The 24,988-nt window shown below is 37.1% G+C and overlaps 1 protein-coding gene across 8 annotated transcripts in view; it reads right to left on the bottom strand.

Moving 5' to 3' along the window:
• Positions 1-1,330: 1,330 nt before the first annotated feature.
• LOC145664753 (uncharacterized) overlaps positions 1,331-24,988 on the bottom strand; it is a 49,139-nt gene continuing 25,481 nt past the window's right edge. For 6 of the 8 annotated variants that reach the window (XM_081731669.1, XM_081731670.1, XM_081731666.1 and 3 more), the window contains 3 exons: positions 22,669-22,821; positions 12,153-12,895; positions 1,331-2,219 (listed from right to left, as the gene is read on the bottom strand). In XM_081731669.1, the coding sequence (XP_081587795.1) occupies positions 1,406-2,219; positions 12,153-12,895; positions 22,669-22,821 (1,710 nt within the window). In that variant the 3' untranslated portion in view covers positions 1,331-1,405. The other 2 variants (XM_081731674.1, XM_081731673.1) reach the window with 2 other exon arrangements.

The following is a 24,988-nucleotide window of genomic DNA, read 5'->3' as shown; positions in this document are numbered from 1 at the left end:
TTTCCTGCAACGTATGTTCTTTACCATAGTTTGTTAGCATTTTTGTGTTCGTGGGAACCTACTTCTCCTTAAATTTGATTTAAACTTCTCATTGAGCAAAACAATATATTTATTGTAAAATATATTAACGTGAAATAGTTTCGCCAACTATCCACTTTGGTTTCATCAGACACTATCTAGTTTGTACAATGGGAAATACTTCTTCTGCATCCTGCCGTGTGCAAAGATTAATTTGCTCTCACCGCCTGTTACTACCCGCATCTATCCTTTCCTCGTTTGAATATTTTTCTTTGATTTCTTCTACGAAAAGGTTCTTACTTCTTCCTTTTTCAAATTTTAGTAGTTCAACACTTTGTTGCCTACTTTTCTTCTGCATACATTTTTCAGTTAAATATCCTCTTCGACCACCCCAAGGTTATGGTATGAGAAAATATCAGTTGTATACGAAATCGTAGGTACAATCACTATAGATCCTTCTTTTTTTTCCCCTTTAAGTCATAACATCACACCTCTATCATCAACATGTTCTACTTTCACTACTTTCTCATTTATGCGCTTACCAAGAATTATTTCTCACACTATTACGACCGTCTTTTTCATTACCTGAGTAAAACATTGTATATCCTTCGCTGTTTAACACTCCATTACTTTCCCATCTAACTTCACAAACTCTTACCAAATCTAAATTATTTTGTTTCATTTCTCTTTAAGATTTTCTATTTTCCCTCCCTGTAACATGGTACGTAGGAGGGCTTTGAAACTTGAACACATTACGGTGGTTCGGATTCCAACTAAATTTCTGGATCTACAGTATGTCACATATAGCTTAAGTCGTGAAAACAAACACTAAATTTCAATAAACCAGCTACCTAAACATACTTCATAAGAGATTTAAAAAGTTATAATTTATTGAAAAAGGGTGCATTTTATTCTTCCTTTTCTACATATAAATTGTGAACCATGTTATGAAATGAAATTATTATGAAGTGTAATTATGATTTAAAAAAAAAAAAAAAAATTCTTCTATGTAGAAAACTTTGAATGGACGAACCTATATTCATAAATACAAGTAGATTCCTTCTTTTCTATCTCGCCTGTTCTGTCAACGTCTACATTTTGGGACTTGAAACACTTAACACAACAAATCAAAAGATTAGTGTGTTACAAAAGTGGTTTAGTAAATTTTCTTTTCTGAAATACGAGTGAATTATTATACATTGTAACATTTATAACAGAAACTGCATCGATATTTCTCTAGATCACTACTACAGTTTGGTCCTTATAAGGATCTACTGTATATCAATAATATTATACTAACTAAACAGACCAGGTCTCTTTTCTAATTATTATTGCCCAGACGTTATTAATAATTAGAAGTTATTCAATCGATAAACTACAAGAAGTATTAAGATGTCACTGTTTTACAAGAATTCTTCAAACATGACCTCATATGTGTTCGCAAATTCCACTTTTGAGCAAATTTTTTACCACATAAATCACACTCAATGTTATACTGTCCTGCATGGAGTTTCAAATGTGTACGTAAGTTGTACTGACGTGCAAACCTTCGACCGCAGATGTCACATACAAAAGGCTGTTCACCTGTGTGAGTTCTCAAATGAAGTTTAAGTAACTCTGGTTTCGAGAGCTTTGTACCACAAATTTCACATTGTGTTGATTGTTTGTGAGCTTGAATATGGGCTGTAAGCATATATTTCTTGATAAGCTTCCCACATATATTGCAAGGCAAACGTGTTTGGCCTTCATGATTCCTCTTTACATGACGCGATCTTCTATTACTGTTAGGGAATATCCTATCACATAAAGGGCAAGCATATCCATGCGCAGCAATGTGTGTTTTCAGCTCTAATCTTGGAACTCTCTCACTGCATATGTCACAACTTACTTTCATATACTGCACTAAGAATGATTTTTTCATATGAAAACTTGCAAGATGATCTCGAAGTCCGTGCCTGCCTTTAAATAGTTTCCCACAAATTGCGCAAGACCAATCATAGGCATCTGGATCCGTATGTCTCTTCAAATGAACAACCAAATCATAACGTTTCGCGTAATCTGTAGGACACAAATGGCAGGCATATCGCCTTTTATTACGAGTCTTTTTTATTGTATGTTTTTGACTTTTATTAATCACAGCACACTTCTCATCATCAGGAGAACAGGTGTCAGTACATTGAATATCTTCCTCGCCTTCAGCTCTGAAAGAAATATATGTGAATTAAGAGAAACCTTGGTACAACAAATGAAAACATAAACTCTTGTGACCTGTAAAAAAAGATCACTCACTAGAATTTCGATTTCGTTCGGTAGAGGTCAATCGCTGGATGATACTTGAAGTCATCAGAGGATAACATGTTTAATTTCTACTACCTTTGTTTCAATAGCAGAAAATGGGATTTGGACAGGTACTTTAAAGTCACCGTTGCCCCTGAAGGTATTAACAGATTGATTCATTAAGGAACTCAATCGAGATAATCACTCTGGCTAGCTATTGCAAATAAATAAATAAAAATAATAAATAAATAAATAAAAATTCTCTTTCGTTCAAGAATTATTGTGTGAACTGACAGAGGAACATAAGTCGCCGTTACTCGTGAAGATGCTAATGAACTGCCTCCATTAACAAACTCGGAGGAAATAACTGCTCTAGATGCCTACTGTGAAAAAAGAATTAAAAAATAGATTCCGTTCAAGGGCTGTATTACTTGGAGTAACGTACGTATTAACATTACAATATAACACAAGAAACTGTGGCCAGCAGCCAAGCTGTTGGCAGACAGCGCACTGTTATAATCGGAGGTGGGCAGGGTTTACCCGCATTCCAATAGGGTATGTTTGTGCAATCCGGGCAATGGGTGCGTCAGTAACCCAGACAGCGATAATTGTCGGATGCGCCCGTTCCTATGTAGTGAAGGTGTACAAGGGGTTACTTCCTGTTTCGCAGAATGTCTCATCAGTGTGTAGCCTTACCACGTTTAACCATTCCCGTTTCGCAGAATCACATGAAAAGTTTTGGTAGCACCTCAATATTAGAAATATTTGGCGAAAGGAACAAAACTCCGACATAAATCTAAAGTGGTGCAGCTCGCAATAGAGCCTTGTCGCACAAGTGCAATCGTGATGTACTGCAACAAGAACAAGTTACAAACACACAGACACATAAAAAATATTTGCATTGAACAATAATGACATGAACCTTAATAAATTTAGTATACAAGCGCGATTTTTAGGATCACCTAGTCTTCATTGGATTTTAATTTCAACTATCCAAATGAATGCAATGAGATACTGAATTAAAATACGGAATAAGGCCAACCTCGCCACTACTCTTCAGAGCCCGAGTACAACTGTCTAATCATCTCCACAATCTTCTCCGCAAAGTTTAATTGCCTGCTTCCAGCAGCCGCATTCAAGGACTGTTCTTGCTTCAAAAGTAGAATGAATCTGTATATAGGGATGATTTATGCCTACTTCCTATTAAACTTGAAATGCTAAACCTAGGCATTGTTTGTGCTTCTTTCGCTGTTGTTATCAAACTTGTTTCTTATTGCTCTGAAACATTAACAAAATTATAATTAGTACAATGTAAGGAGTCAAATAACAATCTACTAAAAATCTAAACTTTCAAATATTGCTGTATTTATGGGTGGAAGGCTGCATTCAGTTCATCAATACAGGTGTCCGCCAAGTAGTCTAGGAAAACCTATGCCTCCGGGATGTCGGGTGCATCGTCTTGTATATATGGAAATGCATCACGAATGTCTTCAAGGGAACGAGTGGAAGTGCATCTGCTTTTCCAACCTAATTATCAGCCTTGTAAAGTGAAGCCAACCTCATATCTTGTACCTTTCTCCATATATACTGAGTAAAATGAAACACACAAATGCGAATGTTGCTTGCTGGAATTTTTTATTCTTTCTTGTATCGTTTATTACCACTTGTTCAGTCATAAATTCTTGCACAAGAAACTGGAAGCAACAATCTTCAGATTTTCTCTTGATTTGCTGAAGCATGGTTGTGTGCAATGACTGACTTCTGCTTTGCAATAAGTAGAAGAGGAGTGGAAAATATTTCCGGAATACTTTCCGTGCAATGTATATAACTATGAAAATAGACGTGGACAAATTTTAAATGTTCCATCAATCATTAGTTTTTGGTCCTTTCACTTTACGGTGTGCGGATATACCCGTCATCCTGACTTTCTTAATAATTTATGAAATCATTTGTTTGTTACTTACAATTTGTATATGTGATTACAATATTACAATGGCATCAATTTCTCAACATATAATACAAATACCGGCGTACTCTTGGACTAGTACAGGCTTTCCACAAACTTAGGTAAATAATAAAATCTCTCATTCTGCGAAACAGGAACACACGTATTGGATTATTTTTCTGTTCTTCAAAACATGGCAACGCTGAGCGTAAAAAAGCAGTTTGAACCCGTTTCTGCAAAACAGGAACACGGTACAAGGAGTGCGAAGAAAATGAGGTAACGGACTCCAAAAAGAGGAACTGCAGGTGCGTACGGAAGTTCAAACGTGGGCCGAGCGTCGCGTCAAACAACTCGTGACAGTCAAACGAACCATCAGTGTCCGGGAATAACACGACCAATACAATGGTGGATACACAACACCCATATCCCACGCAACTATACGGCGTACATTGGCACGCATGAAGTTTCACAGTAGACGACCCATTCCTTACGACTCGTCACCGCAGACTTCGTCGCGCTTGGGCACAGAAACACCTAATTTGACCATGGATAATTGGAAAAGGGTGTGTTGCTGCGATAAATCACGATTTGTGTCACTCCCATCGAACGGGCGTGTGCATATGTGGCGCCAACATCAAGAAGCTATGGGCCCCTCGTGCAAGATACGTACTGTACAAGCATATGTAGGTGGCTGTATGGCTTGGGGATGCTTCTGTTGGCATGGACTGGAACCGTTGGTATGCATGGGCCACAGTGAGACATCCATTGTGTACCTGCAGGTGTTACAGGATCACGTACACCCTACAATACAACACTTCCACCCACATGAAGACGGCATTTTCCAGAACGACAATGCACAGTGCCACCAAGCCAAGATTGTACTTGCTTGGCTTAAGAAACATTCCACGGAGCTGCAGCATATGAATTGGCCTCCTTAACTCACCGGATCTTAATCCTATAGAACATTTATGGGATGTGGAACGAGCTCTTCACACCATAACTCCTGCACTGACATCTGTGGGATCATTGTGGGATGTCATCAGGAGTATATGAAGTCAGATTCCCGTGGAAACATCAGCAACAACTAGAATTCATGCCATGCTGTGTCCAGGCCGGTTTCTGAGCAAAAGATGGAGCAAGAAAATATTAGGTAGTGGTCGCAATTCCGTGAGCACTTACTGTACAAGTCCCATTTGCGCGATCCTAGTAACTGTAACACCAAGAAATATATGAGTAGAATCAAATTTATACTACACATTCGTTATTTGATTATATACGATAGAAATCACAAAGCCTTCGCGTTTTACATTTAGTGTTTTTATACATCGTGGCATCGAACTGATCAGGCGGTAAATATGTTCCTGAAGAATCGCCTCTTACACTGGTTCTATGTAAGTCCATGAGTTATAGATATTATGTCGTTGAGCACCATGACGTGAAATGTGCCGACCAACCATGTCAAGTTAAAAGCGTCGTCTGTTGTGCTTCGAAATTCTGGATAGAAGTCCACATTTTGCATTGCCCCATCCTACTTCAGCGTGACGACGGATCCAATTCCCACCAATCTGCAGCTCATTGCGGTGAACTGGATACATGCTATGCTAGTATTAACATCTTTTATTATATATATCGAATATGTTGTGAATCGCTGAAATGCGAGGCCAACTTTCAATCTTGGGTCGTTGCGCAAGGTCGAATACTTGTGAAACCATACGCTAACGGATAACACTGTCCAGATTTTTTAGATCAAAGATTCAACTCCGGGAACGACAGACAAGGACGCGATAATACCAATTTGGACATGAAGTTTATGAATTTAAAGGATTTACAAACAAAATACCAAAACATTACAAGAAAATGCTGAAGACTTCAAAAGAAAACATAAGTTTAGTTATTAATATTCAATAAGTTAGTTATAACAAGACAATTATACATACATGTTAACAATATAATTAAAATATGTTTCTTTCTCTTTCAAGTTAACGCTGATCTGAATTCTCCAACACTATAGTTTCTTTCTCCAGTTTTTTTTTTTTTTTTTAAGGTAGGATGGTAACTGTAACTATACTTGGTAGGTTTCCTAGATAGTATGTAGTTAGTAAACACTAGGTTCCCTTAGGCTTAGGTTTTTCCTTGTTTAAGGCTTAGATTTTAGGTTTTGTTCCCAAATTGCTAGGTCTAGTTACATAGTGATCATTATATTTAATTTCCCCATAGTTAAGATAGACAACATATCGTTAATTAAAATGACTTGCAAGGACTTCGATTCGCTTTATTACTTTCACGTTATCTTATTGACATTTTATCATATCCAGGAAAAAGCGAAAGTGACTACATTTGTGACTTCACACCTCTTAAACCACCCGACCAATCTCGACCGAATTTTCAATATAGATGAGGTTCGAACCTAGGATGGATTTTATCATTTCACTTTGACAGCACAACGTAAGGAACGAGAAGGGGGGAGATGTATAACAATTAAAACACCCTTAGTAACTTTTGAACCACAAGACCGATCTCGATCAAATTTTCGACATAGATGAGTTTCGGGCCTGGGATGATTTCTAAGGAGTGCGATTTAAGTTAAGGGAACTTTGAATTTTTGTAATAACTTTTTTATTTCTTGAGAAATCACAACACATTTTAATATAATAAACAAATGATATCTGAAAAAAGAAGTAGTTTACTATTTTTGACGCTGTAGACACCCTTGCGGCCGATTTCTCGAAGCTTGAGCAGGAACTTCTGGAAAAGCGCTTGTCCACTACTTTTTGCCACTTCTTTTGATATTTCCGACCACTTTGTTTTGCATATCTTTCACATCCTTGATGAAAGTAAGCTTTTTAGCCATTTCGTGTTTAACTAGAGCCCAAAAATGCTCAATGTTTCTAGCCTGAGGAAGTTCTGGCGCGTTCTCGTTTTTACCGACAAACCCAATACCAGCATCAGTAAGCGCGTCTCGCACTTTTTTCACATAATGCGAGGATGCCATATCGAGCCAAAACACAATGTCATGTCCGGTGAACTCTTTTTGTATCCACAGAGACAAAATCATTTCAATGTACTCTAAATACTGGCTACCGTTGATTGTTCCACTTCGAACAAGAGCAGACGAAACTTTACCGTTTGCCGCGATCGCTTGCAAGATCAAAAACTTTTTCGTATACCTGTCTTTAGGTTTCACAAACTTGCTAGGATTAACTTGATGTTTACCAGTGTACGATACATAGTTGGAAACAGGTGCGAACGCTAAGTTTTGGTAATAGTAGGTTTCATCATCCATGATCCCAATCTTGCTCGCGAACTTCTTGTCGGAGAGTTTGCGGCAGTTGATCTTAGAGCGCTTCTTCTGTTCGTCTGTATAAAGTGGTGCACTTTTACATGTTTTAACCTTGAATCCGTGTTCTTTCTTGATTATCCTTACACTGAATTCAGGAATTTTATACTTTCGTCCTAAAAGACGGTTTGATAAATTAGGGTTCTTCAAGAGTTCTAGTCTAATCGAACTTTTCACTTTTTGTGTATATTTTGAAATTGAGCAACCAGATTTCTTCTTTCGTGATGCTTCACCAATCTCCACATAAGTTTTCAACATTCTATGCACTGTACTATAAGGATATTCACACTTAAAATGGTTTAAAGCAACCGTAAAATCACATGTCCACTGGTTCTCATAGAATTAGATAAGCCTCTCGCGGAGAGCCTTGCCATGTTCGGCTGTCATTCACTTCCCGTTTATGTTTACGCGCTCACGCTTAGCATACACTCGTGAGATACTATGACAAGCAAAGGGTGAAACTTTCATTGAGATCGAACGAGTGGTTTTCGTTTTATGAATGCTTTTTGCCAGTAACCTTAACTTAAATCGCACTCCTTATCATTTCACTTTCACGGTGTAATTTAGGGGAGGGGAAGGTATATGTATAAAAATGATCGAAAATGACTGATATCAAAGAGTGCTGAAGTGACTGACTAACGGAACATATTACTAATTTTTCTTCTTTTAACCCAGCTAAGCGGGTAATTGACGCTAGTTGAAATATATATATATATATATATATATATATATATATATATATATATATATATATATATATATATATATATAGGGTGAGGCATTTAAAACTGTTTTTGGAAATATCATAGGATCAATATTAACAGACGAAAATCATATTCACGAAGAAATTAAATGTCGACTAAAAGCAGGGAATTCGTGTTACTACTCGGTTCAAAATCTCTTGTCGTCGCGAATTCTGTCGAGGAATTTGAAGCTTAAAATATATAAAACGATAATCATGCCTGTTGTTCTGTATGGTTGTGAAACATGGTCGCTTACTCTGAGGGAAGAACATAGACTGAAAGTATTTGAGAACAAGATCCTGAGAAGAATATTCGGACCCAAGAGGAACGAGAATGGGGAATGGCGGAAGCTTCATAACGAGGAACTACATAGTTTATACGGTTTACCCAACATTGTTAGGGTCGTCAAGTCTAGGAGGCTTAGGTGGGCAGGTCATGTAGCTAGAATGGAAGAAAGTAGAAACGCTTTCAAAGTCTTGACTGGTAGACCCATAGGAAAACGACCATTAGGAAGACCTAGGCGCAGATGGGAGGATAATATTAAGATGGATCTCGCAGAGATAGGAATACAAAGTAGAAACTGGATGCAATTAGCTAAGGATAGAAGTCATTGGAGAGCTTTTGTGAACGCGGCACTGAACCTCCGGGTTCCATAGGCCATAGAGTTAGTTAGTTAGTTAGTTTTGGAAATATCTGGAAAACTACAAAATAGATTTTTAAAAAGTTGTAACAAAAGTTGTTCGCCTCGAAGGGGACATCCAAGTATACCACACTCGACTCCCTGCCTCACCTCCTGGGGGGGGGGGGGGGAGATGGGCCAACTTTGAAATCTTAAATAGGAACCTCCATTTTTTGTTGCAGATTCGGATTCTCCGGGAAAAAATACGTAACTTTTGCATTGAACATTTTGTTTGTTGCGTGATCTCACACGGCGATCTCACATTTTATTCACTTAAATGCCTTAATAGTTCTTAACAGTATACTTCAATTACGCATCACCATTTGTTAGAGTCTATTATAAGAATACCCTCACAGTTCTATAAAGCTCTGGCCATCACCTTACCCTGAACCATCACATACGAGTATATTGGGAGCAGAGATAAAGTATGTTTTCTACTGCCTTCGAACTTATTTTGTTTCAGGTTCAAACTGGTGAATATATCTTTGATTACGAATTTTACTGAAACCTCCCTTGTATCTTCTTTATAAAGATAAATTATGTGATCACAAGCGAGCACTCCGTTGTACTTACAGAACAAATTTGATGGTGATTTATCAAGTAATCCACAAGATGTTTTGGTCTCGCGGACGGACGGACACACGGACTGTGTAAATATATAACAGAGTTTTCATAAACCATCTCCTTAAAAGATTTGTTTCTAATTGTTATACATTCGCCCACATAATAAAAGTTGTTCCCCCTTTCTATCCTCCTGAAGATTCAAAAACATTTCAAACGGGGGAAGTTAACGTCTCAGGGATGAAAATATCTTCTTCAATATTTTTCTCAGAGTGAAATTTCTAGCATCCCCCCTTAAATACGCGGACTAGAAAGATTAAACGCTTTAACTCATTTTAGTAACAATTTAGTAGCATCTAAGTAATTTTAAAACAAAAAAAGAAGAAAAATTGCTCAGATTATTCATTTTCTTCGTGTTCGGGAAATCCTCGGATACAAACAATGTAAGTAAGCGACTTCCTACAGTATGACTTCTTCTAAAGAAATAAAAAAAGAAATTAATCCTAAAATTAGAAACTGTAAACTTAAGAGAAAAAAAGATTAAAAAGTAAAAGAACCCAGTGGGATTCGAACCAGGTTTAAAAGTTTTAAATTCTAATAGGAAGAACAAACTAAAGACGAACGACTATCGAAACACACTGTAAAACTACACCTTTTAGTATTGATGGAGATGGAACTCCTTAAAATCCTCTTTGTTTTTTCACGATTTTCCTTCGGTTAAAAAGCTTGGGTGTTTTCTTTAAGTAAACAAAGTTTTCTGCATTTGCTGAGGTAGTATTTTGCTTTGAAACTGACGTTACATTAAGTAATGGAAAAAGGATCTGAATATTTCAAACAGCAAACAAGGTGTGTTGGGAAGGCTTCACTACTCTTTTTTCTTAGGACTTTCCCTACTACAGCTTCGAGCGCGTTGTTGCCAAACTCATAATTTTATGGGACTTAGAAAAAATAATCGCGCATTTATGATTTAACAGTTTTATTCCTGTTTATTTTCTAATTAATACTATTTATCTGTGTTATATAGGACAGTACTGCACTGAGTCGTCACGAGGCCTTCTCTCACAAAGTTTATAACAAAGAAATCACTTTTATTAAAGCTTATAGAAGCTTGTAAGTATCCCTTTCATATCAAAGTGACATTACATACACATATCACTGTTAACATCCTTTAATACATTATAACAATATCTGTTGTTGCGCTGAAATGTAGCATTGATGCTCTTTAGCACAGAGACGTGGACCTATAGTTGAAGATGAAATTCGAACCACTGTAATGCATTCCATTTCAATTCTCTCTCATAGAGAATCGAAGCTGGGACCCCGTGTACCAACGGTGCGCGCGCGCTATCCACTAGACCAACAGGGAGAGCTATTTCTATCTATAGCAATGATAAAATTGTCCTGTAATTTTATGTCCTTTTATTTTTATTAATTATCAATTTGTATGAAAAATCCTATTCATAATAATCGATTAATTTTGCCATATTATTCATAATTTTATTAGTTAAATTTTGCATAAAATTTCACAGTTCAAACCAATTCTTATTACTAAAACGTGTCATTTTTAATTTCAATTTTAATCAATTAATTTTGAAATTAACTTATTTTAATCGTTACATTTTTATACATACATTAATTCTTAATTTAAGCAATTATTTTTTCAGAGCTTTAACTTTTAATTTTAATCTGTTAAATTTTTCATTAATTTTTCCAACTATGCAAAATACTAATAAACAATACATTCAGTCCACGAAATTAAAATAAAGCTCTTCCAATCAACAGAAAGAAAAATATTCGAAATTCCCAACACACATATATAGAAATCGGTATTAAACGCAGACTGAAATTATTGATTCACTTCTCAATATTTGCGCCACCAAGGATCAAAACTATCTTCCGCACAGCAACAGAACGGATATCGAAGAAGTAAATGAATCCTACTACATTATTTTTAAGAATAACTTAAGGTATTCCGCTGCATATAAGTATATTATAGATTTTTTATCCTTTGCAACACTATCCTCCTCCTCCATATTTTACCTTAAATTTAATCCGTCACCCATGGCGCCCATAGTGAAATAATTTTCTCTCTAAAATAGGTACACGTGTGCAAATCACAAGATATCATACTTGCTTACTAGCGTTTGTCAAACATATGGGGATTTCCTCTATAAAAATAAGGCTATTATATGTTACTACATTCATTCTTGAATCCAATGTCCCAGCCGCACTGGTCTACCAGTTCTCGTGAGATAACCACAGTCAAAAAGTGGACCTGAGTAACAGAATTTGGGTAGACGACTACTAAGGGAAGTCAGATAGTGTGGGCAGTGTAGTGTTCACCCAGCACCGTGGGAACAAGTGGAGAGATGCCTAAAATCAAGAATAGCGAACATTGGTCAAACAAACCAGCAATAACAGTGACGGGATTTGCCAATGTGCTGACCGTACGTCTCCCGGTTTCAAATCACCGACAATTCAGCTCTCAGGGCTTCCTACCGAAGAATTTATTTGTAACCACTAGTCTGTTCTACTACCAGCTACAGCATTCTGCATTTACTTTTTTTCAACTAATTCTAAATAATCACTCACCTACAATTCTGCGCATTCTCAGTTGTTGTGCCTTGAACGACAATAAAGACTTTGTTGATGGAAAAGATGCTACCTTCAGAAACACTGGAGTTCACGGACGCCACCTGAGGTTTTAAAATCTCTGATAACGTGTCTATCACCCTTTCAGCATTCACTTCATTATGAACTTCGTTGTTCGCTATTGTAGGACCAGAACCTTCTTCTTTTACTTTCGTTGCGTTAGAAATGCTAGGAACTTCACTATCACCAACTTTCGAAGAGTTACTACTTCCGTCATTTGGTATATCTTGATCCAGGCATGGAATATTGTTCTGATGATTTAGCTCTATAGAATTTTCCTTTTTGATGGTTTTCTGTGCCTCCAGCAAATTGACAGAATCTTGTAGTATATTCAATATTTCATCAATTACACCAACGTTCTCCTTCTCAGTAAGCGGGAGATTCAATTCCTCACTTTGTCCAATGGAATCTATTTCAGGTATTTCGACTTTTATTTTGCGTGTTAATTCACTTCTTTCGGGAACAGAGAACGAACTGGTAGTCGAGTCATAGACACCTGGCTTCTGTTGATCACTTGGTACTTCCAATGATGAGCTGCGACTTTCGGTGTCAGAATACGGAGAGCGCAATAAAAGATTCAACAGAATAGATCGATTATTTTGGTCAGGGCTGCTCAAGTTCGGAGTCACATCTTTCAGTGAGACATCGCTTTTACTGTCATCACTGGCACTTTCATTTGTATCCTGTGAAAATAAATAAACGTGTTAATGTTGTCTCTCTTCTCTCTGTTATTAGTTTTCAACTTTAAAAGCAATTAATTTTAGGTACCCTGTTTCCAAAGCCAACACGACGTATCTATTAAAATTTACAATAAAATAAATATAAATAACTACTATTTCTCTATGAATACATATACAGACAGAATCTAAAATGTTGAAGTCAGCGTAATGTTTTGTACAGATTACGATTGAAAAATTACGGTATAAATTAAACGAACGAAATATTGTTTGCTTTTCTCTAGTTTCTTTCTTTTTTATCTTTAAAAGGTGTTTCCTGTTTCTGTCATATTTTCTATAAACTTTCAGCTGTTTCTTCAGATATCTATATCAGAAGATCACATCTTGATGCGCTTTCACCAACATAGTTGATTATTATAGACATTTGATGAACCTTGATCTTGATTATATCCCATAGATTCTCAATGCGGTATGTCATGTAAGTTTTATTAAAACACAACGAAAGATAAAAAGCTATATAAAAAAGTAACAATAGATTACACTGTGCGTAAAGCAGAAAACCTGAAAACTTAAGAAACTCTTGCGACAGTCAAGCAATAAATGTTACGGGTTATAGATCATATCGAAGACATATCGACCGTTGCGTCACTGCAATTTCCACCGCAGTGAACCAGTTTCCCCGTGAGATTTTTTTTAAGCGCCTGAACAAGTTGAAGTCACACGGTGACAAGTTTAGGTTGTAAGGTGTGTGAAGCAGAACCTAGTTTCTTTTTTAATCCCTCCTGCCCAATGCTCGCCACATGCATGCAAGGACCGTCATAAAGAATGGTAACAGTACACGTCAACATCCTGAGATGTTCCCTTCGTATGTTGTATGCGATTTGTTGAGTGTCACTTGTAGCACTCTACAATCAGTGTCCTGCCCAGTTCCTTGAATTCTTAATAGCAATGGTCCTTGATGATCGAAAAATGCCGTGAGCATAATCTTCCCGCCAAAGGGTTGGATTTTCATCAGGGTGGAAAAAAATCATGATTTTTTTTTTATTTAAATCAATTTTTTTGATTTAAATCAAATCTTTCTCCTCGTATAATACAAGTCGCGAACTGAAGAATAAGCATTAGGAATTAGTATTAAATGCTAATTATACCATTTAAGTGAAAGTATTGGGGTTGAATTTTGAATTATCCCCAATCGTTAACCTATATCAATCCCAAACAATGTTTCTTAACCCTTTTAAATTATGGCTCTTTTTAAAGGTAAATTATAGACTTTCAGTCAAGCAGCTACAGCACCATCCCTATTTATCCTAGGATCATGGTACATACATCACTCTCTTTAGAATAGAACAGCTTTTGAAACGGTAACCTTCACATTTCCCTATCATGTCCCTGAAGCGGGAAATTTTGAGAGTAATCGGAACTTTTTTTACTTTTTTAAGAAAATTTGATCCCCTCTGGACTCCCCTGTGTAAACGCACAGATCTCAAAATCAACTGGGAAATACTAAGGGGTGTACTAAATTTCAAGCTTCTATCTTGAGTAGTAAGGGTGAGGGAACTATTTAACAATGAGCTAAGAACATTCTCACAATGCCCCAGATGACCCGGATATAATATAAACAGTTCCTCAGACAGCCCTATTTATCCTAGGATCATGATTTGTACATTATTCTCTTCAAAATAAAACAAATTTTCAAACGGCACATTTCAAATGTCTCCATCATGTATCTGGGGTGGGTAAATCACGAAAAAAGGAATTTTCTGTTAAAAATATCTTTTTTTTTTTCAATTTTTACCTCTGTGGACCCCTCCCTCTGTTTTAAGGCAGAGATCTGAAACAAATCTGAAAAGTACTGAGTGGTGCACTGAGTAAATGTGCAAAATTTCAATCTTGTAGGTGCAAAAGTAAGCCCGCGAAAAATAATATTCCCCAAATATCCCAGATTCCCGTATAAAACGGGATCTCAGGTAACAGTTTCCTGAGACATCCCTATTTATCCTAGGAGCATAGTACGTACATCATTTTCTTCAGAATAGAACAGCCTTTCAAACGGTACCATTCATGTCTCCATCTGAGGCGGGAAGATCACGAAAAAAGCTACTTTTTGTTAAAAATATCCTATTTAAAAAACATTTTTGCCCTTCTGGACCCCGCTATTTCCACGCAGAGATCTGAAAACATCTGAAAATTATTAAGGGGTGCACTGAACGAGTGCGCAAAATTTCAGTCTTCTGAATGCAGAATGTAACCCGCCAAAAAATAATAATAATACGCATATCAAAAAATTCTTTTTTTAAAATTTATGACGTCATCGCACACTATGCCTCAACGCAAAAAGACGTGAAAGCATATGTAACGTGTTCTAAAATGCCTCCAGTCTAGAAGAAAACAAAGTAAAAAGCCTTATTGGTGCTTTTTTAATTGAATAATGAAGATTCTACCCTATCATCTAAAAATAGGTGATATAATTAGAAAGTTAAGCATTAAGGAAAAAGTGCAGCAACATTTATCAAAAAGACACTTTTTTTTTCTTTTTACAAAAGTTACTGATATTTGGCAGGGGCCTATTTTTAATAACTCAGAACTAGCTTGCGGCATGAAATACATAAATTTCGCCTAAAGTTATAAAATAAAAAAAATAAAAAAATGGAGAGGGGATAGGACCCCTCTAAATACGCCCTATTATCTGGGAACAAACAAAAACAGACACGCACAAAAAAGAATTTTCATTTTAAATGTCGCTGGTGATTTTCCTGTTGGAACAATTAACGATTTTAAAACCCAAACCCAATGTTACGAAAAAAAGAAAGCAGGATTGTTCCGTTACCTGTTCAAAACGAGATTTTTCCTAATCATCCTCTGCATGACTCTTGTTTTCATACTATACTGTACATTTGAGTCTCATTGTATTATGATTATTAACTTCCATAATCGAAATAACAGAACAGAAACGGGATTTTACTTATTTTCACCTTAAATTAATTTATTTAGGAATTTGATTTAAATCAACGATTTTTATTTAAAAAATCAAGTGATTTAAATCAGACTGATTTAAATCAATCCACCCTGATTTTCATTTTCTTCGTTTTTAGTGATGACGGATGCCTCCACTGTTAATGCTTTGGTTGAGGTTCGAAATGATATGACGTCATTTTTTCCTGCCAGAATGTCCATCCTCGTGTCCATGTCAGATTATGTTCATCTTCGGCATATCAACACAGGTGCTGCAGACATATACCCGTGCGGTGATGCTTTTGGTCTTAAGTAAGAACTCGAGAGATCCACTGTGTACACACCTTGTTATACCAGTTTCTTACCCATGATAGTGTGCATTGTACCGCGCGCAACACCAAATCCATAACCAGCATACTGAACTTTTTCGCCCATCCTCTTGTAGTAGTGCCAACTCTCGATCGAAGTCATCACTGATGACATTCACCTGACTGGACGTGGAGAGTCTGTCGTGTGTTCCTGACTTTCCCGGAACATTCGTGCTCAATTATTTAGTTTTCTTCGATACACTTCTCCCCATAAATTACACTCATTCTCTTGTGAATTTCACTGGGTTGACAACAAGAATTGAATTACTGTGTGTTGATCAACGCAGAACAGGTTTACAATCGCAGCCATGCCTTTTCCGTGCCACCACACTCAAACGCCACTCATTAACACCTGGTCTGGTATGCATGCACGAGTATTACTAACTATTGTGTCACTCGCTCAATACACATTTCTCTCGATGCTCAAGAGACTGCGCTGTGTTAAGCGGTTAGGTTTTATTTGGACACACTCACTATTAGAAGATAAACAACCATAGATACAATCTGTAACTTAAGTGAGTTTTCAATGCTTTGGAAGAATAAACATTACCAATTGTTATCTGGAACGAACGACATTCTTTTTAACGCCATGAAAATTAGCCTCTTTTATTTGCTCAAAACCTACGCATCATAATTTACCCTCAAGCAGGTCGTTTTGCTTAGCTTGATGTGATTTATCGACTGACATATACATAATCTTCAGATAATATAGTTAAACAAAAATTAAACTTCAAAAGTTATCGTACAGCATCATTTTTTAGGTTTACATAAAAAAAAAAAAAAAACTTTTCCAGATTTCCTTGGAAAATGCAAGTTAGGATTTACAGCCACTTGTATTGTTTTGTTCAGCTTAATGAGAGGTATCAATTGACGTCTCATATCACTATATATCACCTTCACTTTCTTTCTTTTAATGCTAATAATATTCCAGAATTATTATTGAGTTGATACATCAATTCGGAAAGTGTTTATTGTTTAACTTTCATCATTTTCAGCAGAACTGTTGTACTTGCGAACATGACTTCCATTTTGTGCATTTGAAGACAGCACTATCTGCGAGTTAAAGAGTACAAAGTGTCAAGTGAAACAAAGAAAAAAATATTCCGAAATCCGATATATATTACTATTTAACAGAGAAGTAAAATTTATTTAAGTAGATTCAAACCTTATACCTGTACAGGAAGAATGCCATCACGAAAAGCATGGGAAAAATGGGTTTGTCGTTCCAAGAAAGCCTCCGTACAGAAACTATTATCTTCATCCACAGGATATGTTATATGTCTGGTGAGATAAAGAATACGTCGCGTACGATAAAGAAGGCATTAGAAACAATCACATACTTCTTTCCAAGACTGAACCTCTTATGCCATTCAAAAACACGACAACGAGAAAGGCAATTGTTCCAATACATATTTTTCAAAATCTCTAATGTTTTTGTTCGAGTTTCTCCTAAGCAAACACAGAATTAGATATCCATTCTTTGTTATCTTGTTGAAACGTTCATGAAGCATCACAACACCAGTCTATATTTAGCTTGGTAGCAAAAAACAAACAAAAAAATAGTTTTTTTTCTGTATTGTGTGCTTAAAGCAACTACAGCATGAATAACATTAATTCCAATTGCTCTTAACTTCCATCTTCCCCAGCTTCCTACTAGTTACATACTAGTTGGTCTTGAAGACTGTGATATATATATAACTCTCCAATCCACAACAGGTCGTTTGTCTTTTTACTGTATGATTGGTTGATCCTCAGCCTGCTCTAATTTATGAAACATGTATCCTCGAGTAGCACACTATTTCTGCTAACGTACTGCTGCAATATTAATTTCTTTATTTCTTTAAGAGACTTTTCTTTCCCTATCTTGGGCCAATAGAAGTCTCTCAATACCTGGTAGCGTTTTGAAGTAAAAGTGAAAAGAAATGTTTAGTTTAACGTCCTAGGTTCATGTTCTTTGGGCTCAAGGAGGTGAATGATTAATAAAAATGAATTATTTTGAAATAATTGGTGGAACAGGAAGATGGGAGGAAACGGGAAAAACCTTCAGACACAATGGCCACCACATTTACATGGTCTGGAATCGAACAAGGAACCCCTCGCTCTAGAGATAAGCGCTCTATTACTGAGCTCCGTGTCTTCTCGAAAGGCTTTTGTATTTCGTCTCAGTTGAAATATTAGAGGACTCACATTACTATTCGAATCGTTTAAAATAAATTTATGTATTAGTAGTCTACGTCGAAGTATTTAAATTGGAGTAAATGAACCATTCCTTACTTTCTTGCCGTTACGAGTATATTCTTGTCGCCGCCTGAGCCAATTATAGCATTAAATTTTATCCACTATAAGGGTCACTTGTGTAACCGTAGTTAGGCAATTTGACTACACAATTATACATAATGGTAATCAGACATAGCAATAACCCGCTCTTTAATAAAGCAATAAACTAACATCATACATTTAAGTTCAATTACAAAATTTACTACGACCAAATCAATACACGAATAATCGGTCTTATTCTCATCTTAATAACTGATTCTTCTTCTGGACTCTTCCCTAATTATTCACATAAAATCTACGAAGAGCAAGTAGCAACATCACAAACTATATCTTCCTTTTGTCTTTTTTTAACACTTTTTCTTCATATTGTCATGCACCTAACACTTCTCTCGCCTTTAATTAAATTCTAATACAGAGGTTGTTCAGCCTACGTTTGGCCGATTTCGTTCCTTTCCCCTCCCGGGCAGAATGGACTCACCCGACCAGGCTCGTGGCGTTCTGCAGTGTTGTGCAGTGCCTTCCTGGGAACGGAGTTGTTTTTCCGTGCAGATGACAATAACGCACAAAACAGGACCATTGTTGTGAGTGTTGTGTTAAATTTGTTTCCAACTGTGTGGGTTTCCGCTCTGTGACCAAAATGCCTCCCAAACTAAGCCGGTTTTGGGAAGGCTGGGTTGCGGCTCTTTATTACGCCCACTTAAGTGTTTCTGTCTTTAGAAAACAGTGCAAGAAGAATGGTTGCAACATCAGTTTAAGTGGAATAAAAAATGTTATTAAAAAGTACAAGGGCAACGAAGCTCCACCATTTGGATCACTAACCAACTTGCCTAGGAAGCGGAAATGTACAAAGGCAACCTCCACCATGCAGAGGAAACTTCGCAAAATGGCAATGCAAGAAAATCTGCCAACACAAAGGTGTACGGCTAATCGTCTTGACGTGTCTTTGGGGACTGTGAGCCGGACCTTACACCATCAACTCAAGCTGGAAAAAGTCATGAAAGCTCGTGGCCATCTTCTCAAGGATGCCCACTAAAAGGAACGAAAGTGTAACGCCCGGAAGCTGTACGAACGGCATCTGGCAAAACAAATGTGGATATACGTCGTAACGCTCGATAAAGCATGGATTTACCTTTCCGACTGCGGCAAACCGAGAGCCATTATGTACCGAGAGAAAGGCGCCAAGAACTTCAGAAGGGGGTCTGTGTCTGTAAAGAATCCTTCCCAAAAGGGTTCATGGTCGTTACTGGCTACTGTTACCGAAGTAAACTGAAGATTCATAGGGTGGCGAAGAACTGCAAAATAAATTCGCAGTATTTTCAGGAGCAGATCATGCGGCCAATCTACGAGCATGAGATTCCAACAATGTACGGAAATGACGCCAATCTGGTGCGCATTCACATGGACAAGGCCTCATCACATACCTCATGATCGTCCCTCACATTAGATGGAGGAGGCAAGTGGTATACAGGTGATACCTTTCAATGAAATACCTGTTAAATCTCCAGATGCAAGTCCTATGGACTATTGTGGATTTGGATTGCAGAAGCGGGCTTTGGGAAAACGGCGTGTGACAACTGTGGAAGGTCTTTGGAAAGTTGTGCAAAGGGAATGGGACAAGATTACCCTTCCAGTTCTTCAGGGAAGCCTATTACAGTAGAAATTACGCTGTCGGGCTATTGTTAGGAACCAACGGAAACGCATCGAGCACTTACGGACCTGGCGCCATGGATTCTTCTAAATTTTTAGGTAAGTCGAAATTGGCCAAATGTAGACTGAACAACCTCTGTATTTTACTTAACTTCAACAATATACGAGGTGACACATAAATACTACATTGGATTCATAAGTTCTGCGACTTACTACATTATTACCTGGATTTCTTAATCACTTTCGAAGTAGTCATCTTCGGCACTCATACACTTAATTCAGTGTTGCCACCGTTGATACTATTGCCATGGTTGGTAACAATACTGGAAGTTATTTTCTGTGAGTGTAGAAGGTCTGCCGTGGGAAAGAAGTGTTACCCTAAACTCAGATTTTAGCTTCGGGGAAAAATACGTCATATTATGTCAGATTCGGTGAATACAGTGGATTTCCATGACAATGGTTTACGTGCCAAAAATAGCGGAGTAGACAGAACCTTATGACTTGATACATTATTCTAGTGTAGAATCCATACTTTTTTCCACAGTTAAGGTCTCTTTCTCCATACGTTTTCGCGAAATCTAACTAGAATTTCGTGCCCATCGATTGTAGGAACCCAGATAAACATTACAATCATGAAAGACAAAGAATAAAAGCAACATTGCCTTGAATTTTACGCGTGACATGCATGTTTTTCTCGGTCTGCAAGAAGCTGGGCATTTCCACTGTATGAATTGCCGTTTAACCTCAGAGTTGTAGGTGAAAATCCATATTTCGTCAAAGATGATTACAGATTCCAGTAAGTCTGTTTCATTTTCGATGTTTTATTAATGGTCTCCACAAAAATATTGACGGCACTATTTTTCGACATAACCCTGTCACAATTTCTCTCATGTTTAATTCTTCTGTGAAAATCCGATCTCGATCAAATTTTCAACATAGATGAAGTTCGAGCCTGGGATGATATCTATCTATTCGCTTTGACAATAGAACTTAGGGGAGAGCGAGGGAGGAGTTAAAAAATAAATAAAACTTAATAACTCTTCAAGCAAACGATCAAATTTTTAACAGATGAGGATCAGGCCTGAGAGATTTTTTTTTTTTTTTTATCATTTCACTTTGACGTTAGAACTGAGGGGAGGGGGGATTTAGGATTTAGATTTCTGGGCTTTCAGCATCTAAGGCCATTTAGACCTTCACGTTTGAGGAATGACGTCCCTCGGCGAGCACACAATCTGGGGAAAGGGAAGGAAGAAAGGATGGGGAAAGGAAGGAAGCGGCCTGGGACCTACAAGTTAGGTACCACTCCGGTATTTGCCTGGTATGAATGAGGAAAACCCAGGAAAACCTCATTCAGGGTGGCTGGGCTGAAAAAACGTTTTACACTTTTTCGACCGAGTACCCCCACCGGGAATCGAACCCGGGGCCGCTCGCACCGAACTTAGAGGAGGGGGATAGGAGGGATATATATATATATATATATATATAAAATAACTCTTGAACCACCGGACCGATCTCGATCAAATTTACAACCTAGATGAAGTTTAAACCTGAGATGTTTTCTGTCATATCACTTTGATGGTGTAACTTAAAGATGGGGGAGGGGAGAGTAATTTTAAAATGATCGAAAATGACCGATATTAGTGTCGAATCCATAGTTTTCGGGGTCGTTAAGATGAACAGTGGCACTTTTGATGCCATTTAAATTCAAATTCAGCCCCACAACTTGGGGGATGGGGGAGATATATACAAATGATCGAAATGACCAATGTCAGTGTCGAATTCATCGTTTTTGGTGTTTCACTTTCGATGACACTTTCGATGCTGTGCTCCGCAACATGAGGAACGAAGGGGGATACATAAAAATCATCGAAAATGACCGATATCAAAGAGCGCTTTAGTAATAGTTAAAAATGACTGACTAACGGAACATATTGCTATTTTTTATTTATTTATTTATTTAAGCCAACGAAGCGGGTAATTGATGCTAATTAGTAATAAAATACTTCTGTTTTGGGAAAAATCAAATTCAAAATCAGATATTTCAGCACGTGCACTACTACAACAATATAAATGTTTCACTTCGTGGCTCCGCGAAGCGTAGTCGCTAACGCTCTCGCCTTCGGTGCGAGCGGTCCCGGGTTCGATTCCCGGTGGGGGCACTCGGTGCAAACGATTTTCAGAGCAGCCACCTTGAATGAGGTTTTCCTGTGTTTTTCTTATTCACATCAGGCAAATGCCTGGGTTATACGTAACATATAGGTCCCAGACTGCTTCTTCCTTTCCTTTCTCCGGATAGTGTGGTCGCCGAGGGACATCATCCCTCATACGTGATGGGCTAAATGACCTTAGATGCCGAAAGGCCCGAAATCTAAAACCTAATCCTAAGAGATTCACTTCCTATATCTTCTTTCAGTCTTTCTCTGCGGCACCGTTTTAATCTAGAGCGCATAAAGGAAATGCCACCCCACAAACAAAAAATGTTACGAGTTATTGAAATTCAAATACGTTCACTCTCTCCAAGTATTTCACACTTACCGTCTTTGTTAGAGCAAGTGATTTTTCTGCAAGAGCTAGTTCCTTTATACATTCCAAGGTGATATGGCACTTTTCACGGAAGATATAAAAATTATCTAATGATTCAAGACACTCTATACAGATAATACTAAGGAATGGACACTCTTTCGATACCTGTGAAATATAAAACATGTTTAATAGATTTATTTTATCAATTTACTTTATCTCTACGTATAAATTACAAGTAGTCAATTTACATACTAGAAAAATATAATATACGAGCGTTATTACTGAATTAATGACAACTACTTTTTCCTAAAAAACACATGGATCACTGACTATGGTTTCCAAGACACCATTTTGAAAGACTATGAATATGCTTTTGAAAACAGAACTGCACGGAATATATGCGAAGTGACTGCTTGTTATCATTAATTGGAAATTGATAGGAAGCTTTAGGTACTGTTCGAAAATAGATAAGAATACAGAAAAGAGCAAACTAAAGTTAAAACTGCATTATTCAGCGGCCAAATGGATCGTGACTGCCGTGCAGAAGTACAAAAAGCTACTGTTTTGATATAACATACCAAAAAGGGAGTTTTATTTTTTAAATGTTGTACCAAATAGTGGCGATGTGAGTTTAACCATTTCCACCCAGATGCGTATAAACAGCAGAATTGTAGATCTTACATAAATATTTTTCACAAACGCATGAATGTGCAGTAGTGCAGTAACAGAACTTGAAAGCAAGCAGGCATTGAACTATCATGGAATTAGCCAAACTACATTCAGACATTAATACTTTTATAAAGTTTAACATTCAATATCTTATCATCCAAATTGTAATGATAAATACAGAATAGAAAATATTTTTATTTACTTGACCATGCATACCATAGATTAACACAGGCCAAAGAAGACGAGGAAGAAAAAAGGAAATGATTTCAATATTAAGATTTCAATACACAATATGACAAAATAATATAAAGAGTGGGCCAAAAATCGCAGGAGAGTCAAATATAATAAAAAGTACGAGTCAAACGGGAAAGAAATATCTCTACACATATTATAGGCAAGGGTGAAAATTGCACAGACCGTACCATATTTCCGGTGGTAACCCTGAAATCCTTCATCGTGGATAAACTTTAAGATTTCAAATGGAAAGGGATGTATGTGACACATCATCTAGCAGTAAAATTTGTCCAGAAATTCCTATCTCTGGTTAGCTTTAACGCTTTTTGAGATTGTTAATAATATTCCTCTATTTTCAATTTCAGGTTTACTAATTGAAGATGGTCCTGACAAAAACCGAACGCAGAAAAGTTTTCCTGTGTCAAGTGAACAAACTGTGATAGTCATCACACACGATTTCAACCATCGCCACTCTTGAAAGGAATCCTCAACACAGCTGCTACTCTCCTATCCAAATTCAGGAATACACGAGCTGTGGAAATAGGCCCCAGGCGAGCAGATCTGAAACACAACGGACAAAGCAACAACAATAACAATGTCGGCGCCCGTAAAAAGAAAAAAACTCAAAGGAGCACCCCCCTCTGGCCACAGTAAATTGCGAGAATCGTACCTACATAAGAATCTCTAAAACAACAAGTGATAGTTGTACAGTCAGCAGTAATATTATCTCTCCCTGACTGCCACAACTCCCATTAGGTTTGATCTAGTACTTTTGCTGTTATTCTAAAGCCTGGACAAATGCAACTAGATTTACACCTAACATTTCAATCAGCAGATGACAATTGAAAAGGTTATGGAGCACTGAAACAGGCTTTTGCTGTGGATTTCATGCTCGAAGAAATTTCTCCATTTTGAAATTATTCTCTATTGTTTTAAGCGTGTTGTCCAACGAGTGCCATACATAAAATACAATATAATTCGTTGTGTGTATAATGTAATGTTTCATTACATTCTGGATATGAAAAGAATGAAGAAAACGCTGATCATGTATGATATAGAGAATGGTTGAAATTAACTGAAAATACAGCGTGAACACATAAACAGTACCTGATTTTAAAGTGCCATATAATTAACATTTAATTGAATATTTACATGAAATTTTGGACAGAGCTCAGTAAACTCAAAGTATTTTCCCATCTATCTTTTCAGAATCCTAGTTCTGACCAGGGCAGCTAGAGGGCAGTAACATCGAAAATGGCGTTCATTCCACAACAACGAAGCTGGTGCGTTTTACAATTTGCAAAAACAAGCAGTTTTGTGAGAGTGCAGCGTGATTTCAAACGACAATTTAATGCTGATCAAACCACACACAAATCCATTGTGAAGTGGCATACAACGTTTATTGAGACGGGGTGCATTTGTGATCAAA

Source organism: Thermobia domestica, chromosome 11 (assembly GCF_964235325.1).
Source record: "Thermobia domestica chromosome 11, izTheDome1.hap1.1, whole genome shotgun sequence".
Classification (NCBI taxonomy): Eukaryota; Metazoa; Arthropoda; class Insecta; order Zygentoma; family Lepismatidae; genus Thermobia; species Thermobia domestica.
This window is presented reverse-complemented; position numbering and strand designations above follow the sequence as displayed.